Raw genomic sequence first — 17653 nt, forward strand, 5'->3', positions numbered from 1 at the left:
GGGATGGGCAAAGGGGTTAACTGGGGCTGCTCCAGGTACAGGCACCTGCCTTCTGCCCTGCTGGGAGCCATCTCCCCTCCGCACTGCTCCTGTGGCGGGTGGTGAGGATGCGGCCGATGGTGAGGATCTGGTGGATGGTGAGGATGCCGAGTATGTCTCTGCTCCTGCAAGTGGCTGCCTCTGTGTTGCACGCCAGGGCAGGACGCTGGGTGCCAGCAGGGCTCCGTGAGATGCTCTGTCCCCTGCCGTGGCGTGGGGGTTTGAGGCATGGCCAAAACTGAACATTTCCGAAGGGACTGTTCACAAATAAAGCAGAGCTATGGCTCAGTTGTTGTTGTGCAGGAACTGCTGAAGCTGCGGCAGGCAGGGAGCAGCCGCAGGCAGATCCCCTGCCTGCGCCCTTTGCGATGCTCAGCTTTGCCATGCTGATGGACGAGCGATGCCGGACGCTTTGGGGATGATCAGGGCGGGTTGGTGGGCGTCTGTGATCACTGCTCTCCGACCTGCTGCTGGGAAAAACAGGATCAGACCTTGGAGTTCAGCTCCAACTCTGAAACTGTAAGAGGGGAGATTTTGGTTAGAGATTAGGAAGAAATTTTTTGCTGTGAGGGTGGTGAGCCCCTGGCCCAGGTTGCCCAGAGAAGCTGTGGCTGCCCCATCCCTGGAGGGGTTCAAGGCCAGGTTGGACGGGGCTTGGAGCAACCTGGTGTGGTGGGAGGTGTCCCTGCCCAGGGCAGGGGGTGGCACTGGGTGGGCTTTAAGGTCCCTTCCAACCCAAACCATTCTTTGATTCTGTAATTGTATGAACTTCCTCCTTGCTAGGACAGGCTCCTGCAGGTAACTCTGTCCTCTGTGTGGTCATGTCTCCTTCCACATCACTTGTTCTGCAGTTTTCTCCCCTGTTGCACCCAATTCAGGTCATAAACCATCTTCCAGGAAGGTAAAGTGCTAGGGAAGGGGAATGCTGCTGGGCTGAGCGGGTCGCCCTGTATCACAGTAACGAGCTGATACATCGTTTTTCAAAGGGCATTATATTTTGATTATTGGTTGCTGTAGCTACGCAGCTGGACCTCTGGCATGCAGTACGTGTGCCTGTTTTCTGTCAAGTGGACTTTTCCGAAGGGATCGTCCTGTCCCTGGCAGCCGGGGGGTGTGAGTGGGGAGTGGTGGGAGGGGAGATGAGGAGGAGGCCTGCGACAGCAGCCCTGCTGCGGGACGGTCAGCTGCAGAGGGGCAAGGAACGAGTCGTGGTTGTGGGGGCTGTGGGGCAGGACAGTCCTGCGTTGGAGGGGAGGGGAGGGCACAGCGGGGCTTCGGATAGCAGCGCAGCTGTCACTTGAGCACAACGTGTGTTGACCGGAGACAGTAATTAAGGCAACTCACCACGTGCTGCGGTGTGCCGGGCAGAGGAGCCCGGGCTGCCTCAGCAGCTACGTGGGCATTCCCTTGCAGGTGGGATGGAGATCTGCTTTGCTCCTGCTCGGCCGGTGCCTCCTCCGTGTGGTTTTGTCTCGGATCCTGGGTGCGGGCAGATATGTGGCTCCACAGCGGCTGTGTCCTGGACCCTCCTGAGGTGGCTGCAGCCCTGGGGTGGCAGGGCCACTGCTTGCCCTCCCAGTGTTTCAGCAGCTTGTGCAGGGCTGTTTGCACCTCCTAGGATGCCTCTGCCAGACACCGCGCTTTCCTTGCTGCCCCTGGAGATCTTCAGTGCTCTGTGCTGCAGCCACGAGGCGCGATGGGTGCAGGAAAGCTTCATCGGCCGCAGGCTGCACCCCTGGGCTGGCCACCGCTGGGCTGGCCACCGCTGCACTGTCCCCGCAGGCACGCGGCAACCTTCTGCCAGCACCTGTGCATCCCTGGATCCATCCCAGCCAGCCCAGGACCACCATCCAGTGGTGCCCAGACCCAGAGCTAGTTGTGTGGCTCAGGCAGAAGGATTTTTCTGGTTTTGTGGTGGTTTTCCCTGATGTTGCGGTTGACTGATGAAGTGAGACGGAGAACTTGGAAGCAAAGCTTTCACAGCCCGGCAGTGACTCATATGCGGGGTCTGGGTGGTTTTACTCGTGCACGAGAGGAAGCAGAAGTTTCTGTTGAGCCTTTGTAGGATTTTGGGTTTGCTCGTCCACAGCCCTGGGAAAGAAGAAGCGTCAGGAGCTGAGCTGGCCCATGGAGGGGCCTTGCCTTCCCCATGCAGTACAGCCGTGAGCTTTGGCTGCTTCCACTGGAGGGGCTTTTCCCCAAAATGTAAATGAGAAGTTCAAGATTTTAGGAAAACGGGATGCTAGGAGTGTGGGTGGGTCTAATGGTGGCACAGGGAGGATGATGGGGCCCCTCCATGCCGCCTCCTTGCTTGTCCCCAGCGGTATGGCGCGGGTGCCCCTCTCTCCTCTTTTGGCCGAGCCTGCTGCTAATTTTAGCATCTGCTTTGCCCCTGCAGCCCGGCCATGCTGTTCAGCAAGCGGCTGCCAGCGATCCTCCTTTATCGCTGTCGCACAGGGAATTATCTCCTTCTCCCCCTGCCTCTCCCTTGCCTATTTATAAGCGCTGTGGGCCATTGCTGATGGATGCCACTGGCTCTGGAGGCTTCTTGGCTTCACTCTGGTTTGTGCATGGTCCATGCCGTGCATAACGTGGGCAGGGTATCGGTGAGGCCACGGTGTGCAGCAGGGAGAGCCGGGGAGAGCGTGGCTGATGGTCAGCATGGAGCCGGGGCAGAGGAAATCGCTCCTTAAGTCATTAACGTCATCTGCGTTACTATTCCGGAGGAGGCAGGAGGCCACCCGGCTCTGGGGGCTGGGTTAAAGTCCCCCTGCTCTCCGGCTGCCCCGGGGAGGGATGGGGGCTGCTCCGCCGCGGCCAGGGGCATGTGGAGGAGTGCGGGGTGAGCTGCACCCCTTGTGTGAAGGCAGCCGGGACTGAGCTGTGGGCAGGATTAGCCCCAGGGCTCTAAGCAGAGACGCTCTGAGAACGGCTTTAATGCTTGGAGAAAGCTTTAAATTCTCTTATCCTGTAGGGAAAGCAAAACACTTGAATTCTTTTGCGGTTATCTTCTGGCTGTTGGTGTCTGAGAGGAGGAAACGGCCTTTCTGTGCACACGCATGTTTTCCACCTGTGCTTGGAAAGTTAAAAAAACACTGAATTTTTGGACTTCGAGTGAAGAAATGCACAGGGGAATTAGCATTACGTCTTCCTAGCGCTGCCTGCAGTCCCTTGCGTTGCTCAAGTACAAGTTCCCGTCCAAGCCAGTGGCCTCGCAGCACCTGGAGCGTGTGTGTCTGCGTTTGCAGGGTTATCGGGCTGGTTTGAAAAGCCAGTCCTGGATCCACTCAGGTCACTGCAAGTAAGATCTTAATAGGATTCAGATCTCGGAGGGAATCTGCAGCTTGGAAAGCAATAAACCTCTGCATTATCACCCGTACAGGGTGCCTTCCTTCAGCAGGACAGGGAGTGCAGAGGTGCCGTCTCTTGGGGGGCAGTGCCGCCCTGCGTCACCGTTTGCCACTGCCTTGTGGCACTGGGCTTGAGCTCCTGCATGGTTCTCATGGTGTTTTCAGGTTGCATCTCCTGTAGTGTATTTTGGTGGGTGCTGGCAGGGACCCCACAGAGCCCCGTCCCTGGGGAGGGTGCAGGAGAAGGGCAGGGCTCTCAGGGCTTCCCTGGTGCCGGGGGCCCCGTTGGATGGGTCCCTCCATGGGGACTTGCCGGCTGGGATTGCGCATCCACCTGCATCATGCTGTTGGTGGGCTTTTTCCTTTTCTGACATCTGCGTTTTCCCCTCTCCCATTCTCTTGGCAGACCTGTCGGCAGCCAAGCGCAAGTTTGCAGACTCCCTCAATGAGTTTAAATTCCGCTGCATCGGCGACGCTGAAACAGATGATGAGATCTGCATAGGTGAGTCCTGCGGCTGGTGCCGTGGGTAGCCCTGAAGGTCCAGACCCCCAGGCTGAGCAGGGCACGGGGGAGAAGCACACACGAGGATGCCAAGAGGCCTGGGATTTTATCCGGGTGCTTTCCTGCTCTCTGGAAATGGCATATTTCTCCTGGTTCAGCATCAGCAAAGCCTTCCCAAGGAAATAAATTGTTGTTTCTTGGCCTAAATCTAGCCCTGACAGAAAGGAAAAGAAGAAGACTGGTCGTATCTGAAACCATCTAGATCATCCGGCCCTTTCCCATTGGAGAGCAGGAATCTGGAGATGTGGTCGTGGCTAAATGCACCCCAAGGGGCTGTGATCTGAAGGAGCGGGGCAGCAGCTTTGCTGCCGGAGCCTGGCAGCACTCCCCGATCTGAGCCCGGCTCCACCTTGGAGCTCCTCGTGGTGCAGGGCAGCAGCTTCAGCCCTTCACTCTGTGTCGTCCCACTTCTGCCCCAGCTGAACTTTTAGAGCTTATTGTGCACATCGTCTGGAGCCGGGAGAGCAAATGAGCTTTATCCCTGGTTTAACTTTGCTTATTTATTTGTGCCTGGTCTCTCAGCAAAAATAGCTTTCCCATCCAAGTCCCCTTGCTGGAACACACATGCTGGTGAGCCGTGGTCCTGCGCCGAGCATGGCTGGGGCCTGCGCTGAGCCGTGGGGCTGATCAGCAGCCAGGCGTTAGGTAGGGCAGGGTCGAGATGGAGGTGGGAACGCGGTGCTGGGGATGCTCTGCTACCAGTTGCTTTTGTAGGCAGCTGGAAGCCTTCCTGGGGAGACAGCAAAGATGATAAACGCCTCAAACAAACAACCCCCCAAGCTCCCCAAAACACAAACAAGCAAAAAAAGCCCGTTCAGTCTCTCTCTAAATTTAAAAAGGACATGAAATGCTGTTAACCCATGTTAAACCCCTGTGGGTGTGTCCTTTCCAGCCAAGTCTCTGCAGGAGTTCGCCACGGTGCTGCGGAACCTGGAGGACGAGCGAATGCGCATGGTACGGCCCTGTCTGCAGGGAGTGGGGTGGGTGGTGGCACCGCTGCTGCCGCCAGCAGCTCTGCCCACGGTGGGTGGTGTGGCACCCATGGCTACAAGCCCCACTGCCTCTTCCCTTGCCCATGGCAGAGCTGCAGGGGAGAGCAGAGGGAGGGGAGGGTGAACTTGGTGGGGGGCACTCATGAGAAGCGTCAGTGATGGTGTTTTGCTGTTGGAAAATGGCCAGCGCTGGTGCTGGTGGGGCTCACTGGGTGAGGAGCAGGTTTGGTACAAGCCCCTCAGCCTGCCCCACGTCCGCAGCCAGCGCAGAGCCGGGGGGTGAAGCGTGCGGGTTTCCGTGGGCTGCAGGAGGATTTCTGCGTGAAAGACTGTTGGGCATCACGGGTGTCTGGGGCTGAGCTGGGCAAAAGGTGATGGGTGATTTGTGCCTGTCTTCGCCCCTAGATCGAGAACGCCAGTGAGGTGCTGATCACGCCGCTGGAGAAGTTTCGCAAGGAGCAGATCGGGGCTGCTAAGGTAAGCTGCTGCTGCGCCCAGCCGCTGTCTCCTCTGGGAGCCCCTGCTCGGGCTCGGGAGCAGAGCCCAGAGCCGCCTGGCAGCGGCTGTGGTGGTGGCCAGGACCTGGAGCGCTGCAGGGATGGGTCCTGCTGGGCATGGGCATGGGAGGAGGTGGTGTGGTGTGCTGCTGCGGGATGGACATAGGGGACGATCCAGCTCCTGGCAAAGTGCCTCAGTGTTCTGAGTTCACCCACAACCAAGTAACATTCCAAGGGACAAAAATCACGTGCCAGTTGAAACGAGTTTTTTTGTCTTACTCCAAGCAAGAATTAGCATTATCTGAGAGGATTTCGCCGTTGCCTGAGCCCCCAGCTCTGTGCTCCCCAGCCCAAGTGTGTTGCTGGGCGGCTGTGTGGGAATTCGGACATTGCAAGCCCAGGGAAGCACCGGTGTGGTTGAGGGCGGCTGTGAGACAGCCTGGCCCCCCCTTTCTTTCCTGCCTTTGTTCTGAAATCAAAAGAGAGTCTGTAGCTCTCCTGTTGTTATAACAACCTGCTGCTGCCTGCAAGAAGCTCATGCCAGCCCGGAGGAGCATGTGTGTGCGTGGCAGCGGTGTGCCCACTCCCTGCTGCCATGGAAGCCACGGTGGCACCGCGGTGCAGCCCAGCCTGGCCAGGCTGTCCGGGCTCCTGCAGCTCAAAAAAAAAAAGTCAAAAAGGGGCCCTTCAGAAAGAAGCTGGTTATTAGTGGGTGTCGGTGGATTTCCTACTGGGGTGTCAGGGTGGCGAGGCTGGGACGAGAGGTGTGAAAGAAGAGTTGACATCCTGCTTTAACACTTCTGCCACAAACAGCCAAATTACTGTGTCATCATCCTGAGTGGTGGCAGGGGATGGGATGTGAAGTCGTGACGGTGCGCTGCTTAGCTGGTTAGCAAACACTTTCCTCACTGCATTGTCTCTGGACCTGGATTTTTTGCCAAGCCTTGGGCTCTGGGAATAGAGGAGAGGCTCCCCAAAGTCTTGGATTTTGCAGCCCAAGCCCCTTTCCTGGAGCTGCCCGATGATCACCCGCTTCCAGTTTATGACCCGTGGCCTTGGTCCCGTCTTGTGCTGTGCAGAAGGGGGTTGGCTCCCACCTGGTGCTTGCAGTCCTGCACCGTGCTGTAGGGATGCCGTGCATCCTCACGGCCATTGTGTTCAGCGTCACACTTTTGGTTCTGTTTTGTAGGATGCCAAAAAGAAATATGACAAGGAGACGGAGAAGTATTGTGGTGTCCTAGAAAAGCACTTAAACTTGTCTTCGAAGAAGAAAGAGTCCCAGCTTCAGGAGGTGAGAGCAACCTCTGGTTTTCCGTGTCTAGCAGTAACTGTGGTGAGCTTTTTGAATGCGTTAAGCAGTTCATAGCATTGGTTCTTCTGGCTGTAAACTCATTTTTTTTTCCCTCACTCTGACTGCGAGTAGTGGGTTTTCCCCTCTTCCTGTAATCAAAGGGGACGGAGCTGTTCTGGTGAGTAAATCAGAGATCCCAAAATGGACAGCAATCAAAAAGGAGAGACAGTTTATAATTAAAGAGTGTAACAGAAAGGAACTGGTTCTGCTGCAGGCTGCCCTTGTGCCAGCACAAATCATGGATGTCTTTAGTTCCCTCTCTGAAAGTGGCTGCACTGGCTTTGGGCTTCATGGGAGGAGCGATCAGGCTTAGTGCTTTTAAACTGCTTTAGGGGCCTGTTGCTGACGCGGGACATAGTTTGCTGCTGGGCCAAATGCTCTTACTGTATGAGTACACTGAGTTTTCAATCACTTCTTCCACGTTTGGAATTCCTTGCACTGGCCCGGAGCTGGGCTGGTCCTTGCAGGGTGCACGTCCTTGCTTGTGGGCATGATGCTGATGTGTTGCTGGGCCGCTTCTGGGGGAACTGGTGGGCAGAGGTGGTATTTCCTCCACTGGCATAGCTCAGGTGGGGGTACGGGCCCAGCGGAGCTGGGGACTCAAGAGAGCAGATACGTCTGTGGCACAAATAATCATCTTCCACCAAATTAGGGTTGAAAAGGGGAAGAATCAGGGTTGACATGCCTGCAAGCCAGCTTTGTCCTTGCATAGATGTTCCGAGTTTGTAAATCCCTTACCATGTGGAAGCACCCATACGTCCCAGAAGACAGAGAGTCCCATTCTCATGGCTTTTAAATAACCCTTTAAAGCTCTGTTGTAGTTTGTGTTTGGAATACTATTGTGAGACACAGGAGTGGAAGGATTTCTTTCCAGGGAGGGGAGGAGCCACTCGTGGCTCTTGGGTTGTAGCAGTGACTTTCAGAGGTGTGATCCCATGCCCTGGCCAGAGTACAGCCCTGCGGGGCTACCTGGGAGCCCGGGGCAGCAGGGTGCTGCGATGCGGTGCAGGATGCAGGCAGTGGCTGTGTGCGGGATGCGGTGTGGGATGCAGTGCGGGATGCAGGTAGTGGCTGCGCGCAGGATGCGGCTGCTGGTGCACGTTGAGCAGCGCTGGCTGCTGGTGCCATCTGCTGGCATCTTCCACCTAAATGTTGACTTCGGCATTCGCTGCGAAGGCAGGAGGAGGCTGGAGCCAGCAGCGCCTGCTCCCAAGTTCAGGTGTAGGGGCCTTTTCCCCTGGGGTACTAGGAAGCATACATTATTTTTGGTGGCTCAGGCTCCATGGAGGAGGGGGTGCCTTTGAAAGAGCAGTCCAGTGTGTAGGTTGTGAAATGTGGATGTGGTCCATGGGAGTGCTTGGCCTGTCTGGCACCTCCCCTGGGGCTGCCCACCGTGGTCCCTGCCCGCCGTGGTCCCTGCCTGCCAAGGGTTCTCTGGGCAGGGGGCTGCAGCCACGGCAGATGTGTGTGGGAAAGGTATGGGAGCATTTTAGGAAAGTGGACACCACCCATTTATGAGCCGTCTGATGCCCTGATGGCTTGAGAGACAAGGATTTGTAGCTGGGAGATTTGGTGCTTTGTATTTCCTAACCTCCTCTTGCTGTCTGCATCTGGAGGGTGATACCAGGCACAAGGGCAACTGCTGCGGCGAGGCGGGGAGAGGAGGAAGCCATGGGAATTTTCTGCTGCTTTGGCTGCTGACCAATTAAATAACACACAGAGTCTAATCTGCCATTTAACTCCCGCCAAAGTTATTTGATTGCGTCATATTTTCTGCTTTTCAGAACTCAGTTTGCTAAATACCTCAGCCTGCGCACCACGGGCACGCAGCACAAATGCTGGTGGCAGGTCATGGGGAAAACAGGCCATTTCACGCCTGTGTCACACAGAAAATCAGGAGTAAGCCGCTGTTCGAATGCAAGTGGGTATTTGCCAACTGGGTTTTGCAGGGCGCGGGAGCAGCCGTGAGTCCAGCCCTGACGGGGTGCACGGCACGGCGTATCCTCCTCCTCCCCGGAGGTCCGGGTCTGCCTGGGCACAGTGTGGGTCACGCTGGCGAGGACTCCCTGCTGGCCTCGGCCGGGACAGAAGAATTTGCCTCCTGTTGAGCAATGGCTTGATGGCGTTTTGTGCTGGGGGTGAGGCTCTTCGACCAGCTGAGTTTAGTGACGCTGAGATCAGAGGGATGATGGGTCACTCAGACAGACATCCCTGTGGGCACCACCGCCATCTGTGATGCCCTGGGTCGCTCTATGCAAAGTGTCACTCGCAAAAGTGGCAGCAACATGTGTTGGGGATGGCAGCCTGGGGATACCCATGTCCCTCACCCCACTTCTAGTGCAGCTGCTCTGTGCGTGATGAAGTTACTGTTACGCACTGGCATTCAGTGCGTATCCCTATTTTTGTTCACTTTAGCTTCAAAGCAGAGGGGAATTGCTGTCTGCTGAGCCACCGAAGTGACACGCTCGCTGGAGGGGGTGGTGGGGTGCGTGCACTGCCCAGTTTGGCCCCAGGATGCTCCAGGCAATCTCCGGCTGTGGTGCTTTCCAGAAAGCAGAGAATTGCCTTTTATTGTCAAGTATGCAGTGACTTCTCGTTTTTCTTGCTTCTAATGCATGCTTTTCTACACAGCTGTCAGGGAGGTGAGAACATGAGTCATTTTTCAGCTGAAGAAAGGGCCTGTTCATGTGAATCAGGTTTATATTTAATCGCTGTGCCATCTGTCCAGCCCTGGACTGGGGTCTGAAGCTGAATTAGTTCTGCACGGACGCGTTCCCATTAGACCCAGATGTCCTCTGGTCACGAGGCCAAGCGCTGCCGGTCAGTAGTAACTTCATATTTCCTCTTTAATCTCCCCGGCGCTTGCAGGCAGACAGCCAGGTGGACCTGGTTCGGCAGCATTTCTACGAAGTCTCCCTGGAGTATGTCTTCAAGGTGCAAGAGGTCCAGGAGAGGAAGATGTTCGAGTTCGTGGAACCTGTAAGTGAGGGCTCAAGCTGCCTCAGCCTGCAAGAAGTGTGGGATTGCATAGAAAAGCGGGGACTCGTGGGGAGCGGGGCTGCGGGGTGGGGCATCCCTGCGGAGGGGTGGCTGGGGGGGGTCCAGCCTTACCCCACAGCCCCTCTCTGAGGGAGATCTGGGGGGAGAAAGCACCCATGTGAGCCATTAGCTCGGTGGCCATGTGCACGCTGGAATATTTCATTTTTTATTGTGCAGACATCTCTGTCGTGATGGGCTGGACTGAGGGGCCTGCTGGTAATTAAAAGAAAAATAGGCTTGATTGGGGAAAAAAAAATAGAACTGTAACGTTCCCAAGGGAGGAAGAGTGCAGGAGTGACAGAAATCGGGGAGAGAAAAAAAAAAAAAAAAAAGAGGTTTCTAAGACCTACCTTTGCTCAGGTGCTAAGTAGTTTAATGCTCCTCTGGGAAGTACCAAACCTCCGCAGCTCTTTGCAAAGACAATTCCTGCTGAGCCAAGAGTAACTTGGGGTTGGGAGAGGCGCAACTCTGGGAACGGCAGCGTGCTGTCTCCTCTTCCTCCTGGCGCCTTCCCGCACCTCCTGTCTCTTCTCCCAGTGACCCTGGGGCTTCGGGGATGCAGGGGGGAGGGGGGACAGAGGGGACGAGAGGTCCTGGGGCAGGGACTTGCCTTGGCTTTGGGGGAAGGAAGCGCAGACTCGGCTTTGGGGTCAGTTCAGGAGGTTTTGAAAGCGAAATGAGGAACAGAGCATCTTCCCAGGGACTGCCGGCAAGGCCCTCCGCCCCGGGGTGTTGCAGTGGCTCTGAAAGCGGCTGTGGGTCTCTACTGACTGTCCGATTCATTTTACCCCAACACAGCTGCTGGCCTTTCTGCAGGGGCTTTTCACCTTCTACCACCACGGCTACGAGCTTGCAAAGGACTTCAGTGATTTTAAGACAGAGCTGACAATCAGCATCCAGAACGTAAGTGTGCCACGTGCCTGTGCCACTGTGCCATGTGCCCGTCACCGTGACTGGCCTGCAGAGCTAGCTAACAATTTGATATATTTTAATAAAGGTTTTATTCTCCTTTTTTCTGTGTGCCGTTAAGCAAAGGCTTTGACTGTGTTGTCAAAAGTAAATTCTTTTTTGTAAATAGCACGGCATGGTATACACAGCCTACATGGCGGTTCATTCCCAGCTTCCCCAGGAGCCAGCTAGCGGGCAGACCTCGTTGCCTGTTTCAAATCATTTTGCAAGTGTTTTGAAGCGCTGTTTGTTCTGGGAAGTGCAGCACTCTCTGCTGCGCCAGTCTCCGGGTTGTGGAGCGCAGCCCTTCCGCCGGCTGCGGCTGCGCCCAGGGCGCGGTTGGTGCCTGCACGTCAGACGTGTGTTCAGGGCTTTGGCATGTTGGCATTGCAGTTTTGCTTTCCTCTCTTATTATAAAATTACTCTTTTTCTACCAAAGATTCAGACTTGTTTCCTTCTTTTGAAACAACTTTTTCACAAAACTCATAATACAAACAACTTGCGAATTGTCATAACATTTTTCTTTTAGCTTAAACCCAGGCCCGGGAAGAAAACCTGTCCTGTGGCTGACAGTGGGCTCCCCTGCTCCCACTTCCCACGCGGGCTGTGGTGACCCAGCTCTGGGCTCCCATCCCATCCCATCCCCTCCCAGCCTGGTGCCTCCTCGCTGCAGAGGGGGCCACGTTGGGTCCATGCATTGGAGAGGCATTCCTGTTTTAATTCGAAGGCATTCCTGTTTTAATTCTCAGACAAGAAATCGTTTTGAAGGAACGAGGTCAGAGGTCGAATCTTTGATGAAGAAGATGAAGGAGAATCCTCACGAGCACAAAAACATCAGCCCGTATACGATGGAGGGTTATCTCTACGTGCAGGAGAAACGTAGGTGCCGGGGCGGCGGAGCTGCCTGCCAGGGCAATGCGTCTGGGGAAGGTGGTTTATCACGGCGTTGGGCATGAAGGCTAATTCAGCAGGCTACAAAATCCGTGAAAGAGAGGGATTGGCCCAACGGGCGGGATATTAAGGTGGGAATGTGGAAGGCAGGTTCTCCCTGGGAGGGAGAATCCCTGCCAATGCCTGATAAAAGTCTTTCCCCTGAACAGAAGGGGGGTAATAATGCTTAATCCACCTGCAAATTCCAACAAGAACCGTAGGTACAGAAATCTGTCATGTTAAGTGATTGCTAAACGTGCAGGTTATTAATGGGAGGGCACTGAAACTGTGCTAGTTCAGCGGATAAAAACGGCATTTGCTTTGCAGGTCACTTTGGGACTTCCTGGGTGAAGCATTACTGCACATACCAGAGGGAATCAAAGCGGATAACGATGGTGCCGTTTGACCAGAAATCTGGAGGAAAAGGGGTGAGTGCTGGTTGGCAGCAGGATGGCGTCCCGGGGTCTCTGCCGAGGAGTGCTGCGGAGCTGGCAGCTGCACGCTCTCCCGGTGCTCAGACGGATCCTTTCTTAGCAAGGTGACACAAATGCCAGTGAAGTGGGTCAGATTCATTACAGGCTGAGCGGATGCCACATGGGGAATTAACTCTGCACCTTGTTTAAAAAAAAACAAAAAAATACAAGAAAACCCCCAAAGCCCACAGATCTGTGGAAACTGTCAGCTGTGCCAAGAGCAGAGCTGGTTTTTCAAGTGGATACAACCCCTTGGACATCGCTCTCGTTTCATGCCCCAGCTCCATATTCCAGGCTGGTGTCTGCACACAGCTGTTTGTAAGGACAAGTCTGCAGCAGCTGCCTCTGGGCTGAGACTGGGCCTTTTACCTCTCACTTTTAGTCTGTTCTTTATTTACTTATTTCTGGTTTGTGGAAGGAGAGACCTTTAAAAGCTGAAGTGTGCACAGTTGCATCTTCAGTTCCATGCTGGCTGTCCCTGGCACTGCTGGGCACGCCGTGGGTTGTGTGCCTGCCCCGTGCCCTGCGAGGCTGCGGCTGTTCTGCAGGTGGAGGGGGTGGTCAGGGCCGGGAGTGGAGTGGGGTCATGCCACGCACACCCACCGCACCCCAGCTCTGCGTGCGCCTGCGCCCTGGTCCCCAGCCCCTGCTCCAAGACCTGGAGAAGAGAACCTGGTTGTTATTTTGCTCCATCCTCAATGGCTGTGACTTGGTGTGAAGCTGGTTTGTTTTAGACAGAGCCACAGCAGAGCCTGGAGCTGCCCTCGGCCCCGAGGGGGTGCGGGGGAGCGGCAGGAGCAGTGGATGTGGGGCGTGGGGGGCCAGTGCATGCCATCTGCCCCACTGCTCCCGGGGCAGCGGGAGCCCGACTGTAGCTGGCTTTGCTCCTCTCTACAGCAGGAACAATAGACCCCTCCGGAGTGTTCCCGGCTGGGGTGGTTTGCAGACATTATCCCCTTGCAGGGGAGTGCCGGGGGCAGCTGGACAGGCTGCCGCATGGCTCCCTGCTGGCAAAGGGAGTCGGCTGCGAGGAGGACAACTTTTAAAATTAATTTCCTCTTGCCTCGGAGCATCTTCATTATAATTCAGCATTAAAATATCCCAGCCCTGTAATCATCAGCTGCTGCACTGTATTTCATGTGGTCTCTTCGCATTTTGTGGCTTCCCTGGCACCCCAGGGTGTGGGCGCTGCCGGCACGACCACGAGCCCTTCTCGTGCAGGGCAGGAGCCCTGCTCCGGCATGCCGTGCCAGCCACCGCGCTGGGGAGCTGCTCACCCAGGGTCTCCTGGCTTGCGGGATCCTGGCATGAAACGCCGCCTAAGCCGGGACAGCTCTGTCGGAGCCGCAGAGTCTGTCAGCGATGACCGGCATGGACATCAGAACGTGGAGCAGCCTGGGGGCTCATGGCCGCGCTGCCGGGCATTTCGGGGTCTGGCTGGAGCAGGCGCCAAGTGACAGGCGATGTCGGTGCTGCCGGAGGAGACCCAACGCTCCTGGGTCACAAAGGACACTGCGTGGTATCAGCCCCTTGTGAATGCCCCTCGGGCTGCAGCTGGAGCCGGATATTAGTGGGTTTGAAGCCGGGGCATTCCCCGAATACTGGACAGGGAGTTGGGTAGCTTGGGAGCAGCTTCGTGCCAGCAGTGGGTTCAGGTAGCTCTGCTGATCCCCATGGAGAAGGCTTGCAGGGACCTCTCTCAGGTCTGTCTTCCCGGGTCTGTTCTGGATCCTGAGATGTGTTTCCTGGAAAAATGGTGATGTCAGGGAACAGGGTGGTCAGCCAAGGTGTCATCAAGAACAGCACGGAGAGCACAGAAAAGTGGCCATCTCCAGGAACTCATTCAGAATGCATTTTCTATTGAGTCATCAGTGGATTTTACAAATTGGAGAAGGGGAAATGTCTGTGCTGGCAGGGACTGATCAGGGAATTCCTCCAGCAGAGGACAGCAGTGCACGCGGATCCTGCCGGATCCTGCTCGGCGTGTGGAAATCCAGTACAACTTGGCTGCGGACGCCTGGATGGGAGCACGGGTTTGTCATTGCTTTGTTATATAATAAACATTTTAAGACATGTTTGCTCCCGTTAAAAGAGTTCTCATGTGCAGAAGGCTGCCAAAAACGCAGCCTGGAGTGAAAATTGACAGCCAGGTCTATGATGCATTGTTCAGCAATGGAAAATAAAGTTGACTTTGCCCAAAAGTTGTGGTTCAACACTCCCTGCCTCTCTGAAGCATGGGTTGTGTGATGCTTAGTGCACAAATTGAATTGTGTGCGTTCAGAAAGGAAGGCTTCTCATGAAAGATTTTGGGCTAAACACGTTTGCAAGGGTGAAAAGACAAGTCCTCATGTCAGATATATAAAAATACATATTTTTAGCAGGCTGATATTGGCAAATCCCCCCAGCTTTGAACATGTTCTTTGAAAGCGTGGTGGGTGCTGGAGACAAGCACACGGTTGGTTGGTTGTTCTCAGCCTTATCTGCGATTTTGCCTCTTCTTAGGGAGAAGACGAAGCTGTTACCCTCAAATCCTGCACACGGCGGAAAACCGACTCCATCGAGAAGAGATTTTGCTTTGACGTGGAAGCTGTCGATCGGTGAGTGCCAAGGGGTGTCGCAGCCTCGGCGTACCTGCAGGGTGCATGCGGGGGTGTTAAGCTAGCTGTGCGCGGGGAAAGGTGACACTCATCCGTACTTGGCTTTCCTGGATAGTTCTTGTGCAGTTTGCGTGTTTCTCATCTCCTTTAGTCATACCCTCCATGAATGGAAAGCATTAGTCCATGGAAACGCGTTCTCCCTGGTGCTTCTAGCCAAGTGCTCTCAGTATATTGAGTTAGTGCTTTGGTTTACAAGGTGCCGAGTTTACTCAAGTCTCTGCGACTTTAATGGTGTTTTAGCACTTCTGCAGTCCCTGGCCACGTAAGGTAAATGGTCACAAGTATGGAAAAGATGCTCTGTGGGTGTTTTGGCAGGGATATGATGGCTCTTTCCAGCATTGGGTATGTGTTGGAATAACTTCAGCTTTTGTGCTGGAGAGTGGCTGTTTCTGGTCCGCTATGGATGGGCAGTAATGGCAGTCCGGCTTGCACCTCGGGGCACTTCTCATTCATTGCTTTTTCCTGAAGGAGTAAAATGCTTTCTGATGTCATTTATCACGTAGCAGCTGAACCAGATGTATGTGTGGATTCAATCTATAGCGCCTAGGAATGAAAGCCTGTTATCATATCTAATTAGCATCACGCATGGCTTACATATATAAACAGGAAAACCAGGCTGGGGTTGCTGTTCCAAGCGGGATTAGTCACTGCCTCATATCTTCCTCGCTGCAGGAAGTTTACATGGTTTACAAAAGCTCTCTCCACTGTGCCCTCCTAGTTGTGTGCCTGTTCATGTTCCAGCTGTCCTCCCCTGTGCTGGCCACTGTGGGAATGCCCAGGAGGTCTCGGAAAACCCGAGTTCATGAAAACCCGCGGTGTTGAATAACGCTGGAATAGCCCACGGTACCTCTCCCTGCCCAGCCTGAGCTTCCGCAGCATTTTGCTGCCAGCCCCAGGCTGGCAGGAGTTGGGGTGATGGAGCTCTGCCTGCCTTGGCTGAGGGATAAGATAACCCCGGGGCTGCAGCCCGCTCTCTCTAGCTGCGCTTTCCTCCAGAAAGCTGCAGTGTTTCTGCTGACGTGGGGATTTTTTTTTTTCCTATGCCCCGAGGATGTATTTTTTTTTTAAAATGTGAAAATCAAAATAAAACTGGGAGGAGGAGAAGCCAGCCACCACAATAGTTTTCTTCTGCAGCGTGTTCAGAGGCAGCTGAACCTTCCCTTGATGTTTGGAGCCTGCTAGGCATGGGATCAAGAGCTACTCCAGAAATATGCCTGCTAAATGTAAATAATGGCAGGGGAGCGGCAAAGGCGGGGAAACCCGAGAAATTGCTCATTTCTTGTACGCGTTCCTGCTGCAAGAGTTTGCCTCTGCCTGAGAAGACAGTGAGAGCAGAAAACATGAAATAAAAGGCTGGTTCTCACCCCAATATACAGGCAACTCTGCATATTTTTGGTATCAGGATTTGTCATTAGTTGTCTAAAATAATGGTTATTTCCAAAATAGTTAAGCTAAGAGGAAGAGGAGGCAACAGGTTTTGCACGGCCCAAAGAGAGTGTGCTGTGCCCAGCCTGTCTCCCCCTCCCTGGGTTGGTCGTGCTGAGCGTCGGGAGATATGGGCACCATCAGGGCTTTGGGTGACACTGTCAATGGCCAGTGTTTGCTGGAGATCACCTTCACCTTTCCCGGCACCCCTGATTTGGCCTGTTCTACAAAGCGGTGTGTATCGAGGAATGGTTTCCTTGCCAGCCCGGGATTATCGGGGATTGACAGCACGTGGGTGCCACCCTGCAGCTGTCCTGACGGAGCCTGGCCTGGCTTCGCCGTGTGGCCCTGGGAACGCAGGTGATCTGGTGATGTTGTGCAGAGGTGCCCGGTCGCAGCCGGAGGTGCTGGGGCTCATCTGGGCACCATCGGGAGGGAGAACCGTGCCGCTGCTCGGGGGGTCAGCCAGACTGGGGGAATGGGAAGATAATGCTTTCGGAGGCATCGCTTTCCATTTCGTGCTGGAAGAGAGCAGCTCTGGCGTAAGGACCCGAGCACAGGCAAAAACTTCAGCCCATACTCTCCACCCAAGTCCGCTGACCACAAATGATAGGATATCTTTGACCAAAGGCTAGCTGGAGCGGTGCCTGTGTCTCTTTTCGCAGAACGGAGAAGGCCGACTTGTGTAGTGGGCTTTTTGCCTTGCACTGTTTTTTTTTTTTTCGTTTTTTTTTCTTTTTGTTTTGTGTTTGTTTTTATTGTTTCTACTAATAGAGAAGTTAGAAACTTGATGTCTTCTTCCCATGCAGGAAGTCTGGATATGATTAAGGCAAACATCCCCAAGATGCTTCTCTGTCTCACATATGTACTGTGTTTTGACTTACAGTAATTTTCCCCTTTCTTTTCCGTATGCAACTTCTAAATGAAAGTTAGACTTGTAAGCAACGTCCAGCAAGAGTCAAGTATCTTGTAACTGATAGGTGCATACAGGCACCGGTCATTAAGCCAGCCCAGGACACTGTGACACTGAGAAAACCACGTGCATTTGTGGTGTTCAGAGGTAAGGGTGATAATGGCACTGGAGTGTGCTTCTGCTGAAGGTTGAAACTGCCTTTCAAAAGGTGAGCTTGGATACAGGTGGATTAAGAGAGTGGGAAGATTTTTCCGTACATATCGCTCGCTTCCTACAATTAAATTGGATTGTCCCTTAAAAAAGTATGTGTGGGGAGAGAATATGCTGGGCTACCTGTGTGCTTCCTCGGCAAGGGGCATTGCTGCGCTGCTGGGGGTGGCGGCAGATGGCAGTTTGTGCACAGAATCATAGAATCACAGAATGGTTGGGGCTGGAAAGTTTAGGTTGTTAAAGCTCATCCAGTGCCACCCCCTGCCC

At 54.5% G+C, this 17653-nt stretch overlaps 1 protein-coding gene across 2 annotated transcripts in view; it reads left to right on the forward strand.

The window, feature by feature from the left end:
- Nucleotides 1-17653, forward strand: part of ARHGAP26 (Rho GTPase activating protein 26) — a 149189-nt gene that overhangs the window by 17998 nt on the left and 113538 nt on the right. For both annotated transcript variants that reach the window (XM_054217059.1, XM_054217060.1), the window contains exons 2-10: nucleotides 3796-3891; nucleotides 4844-4905; nucleotides 5349-5420; nucleotides 6630-6731; nucleotides 9660-9770; nucleotides 10629-10733; nucleotides 11528-11657; nucleotides 12036-12136; nucleotides 14684-14778. In XM_054217059.1, coding sequence (XP_054073034.1) covers nucleotides 3796-3891; nucleotides 4844-4905; nucleotides 5349-5420; nucleotides 6630-6731; nucleotides 9660-9770; nucleotides 10629-10733; nucleotides 11528-11657; nucleotides 12036-12136; nucleotides 14684-14778 — 874 coding nt within the window. The remainder of the gene's footprint in view (nucleotides 1-3795; nucleotides 3892-4843; nucleotides 4906-5348; nucleotides 5421-6629; nucleotides 6732-9659; nucleotides 9771-10628; nucleotides 10734-11527; nucleotides 11658-12035; nucleotides 12137-14683; nucleotides 14779-17653) is intronic.

This window comes from Rissa tridactyla, chromosome 11 (genome assembly GCF_028500815.1).
Source record: "Rissa tridactyla isolate bRisTri1 chromosome 11, bRisTri1.patW.cur.20221130, whole genome shotgun sequence".
Classification (NCBI taxonomy): Eukaryota; Metazoa; Chordata; class Aves; order Charadriiformes; family Laridae; genus Rissa; species Rissa tridactyla.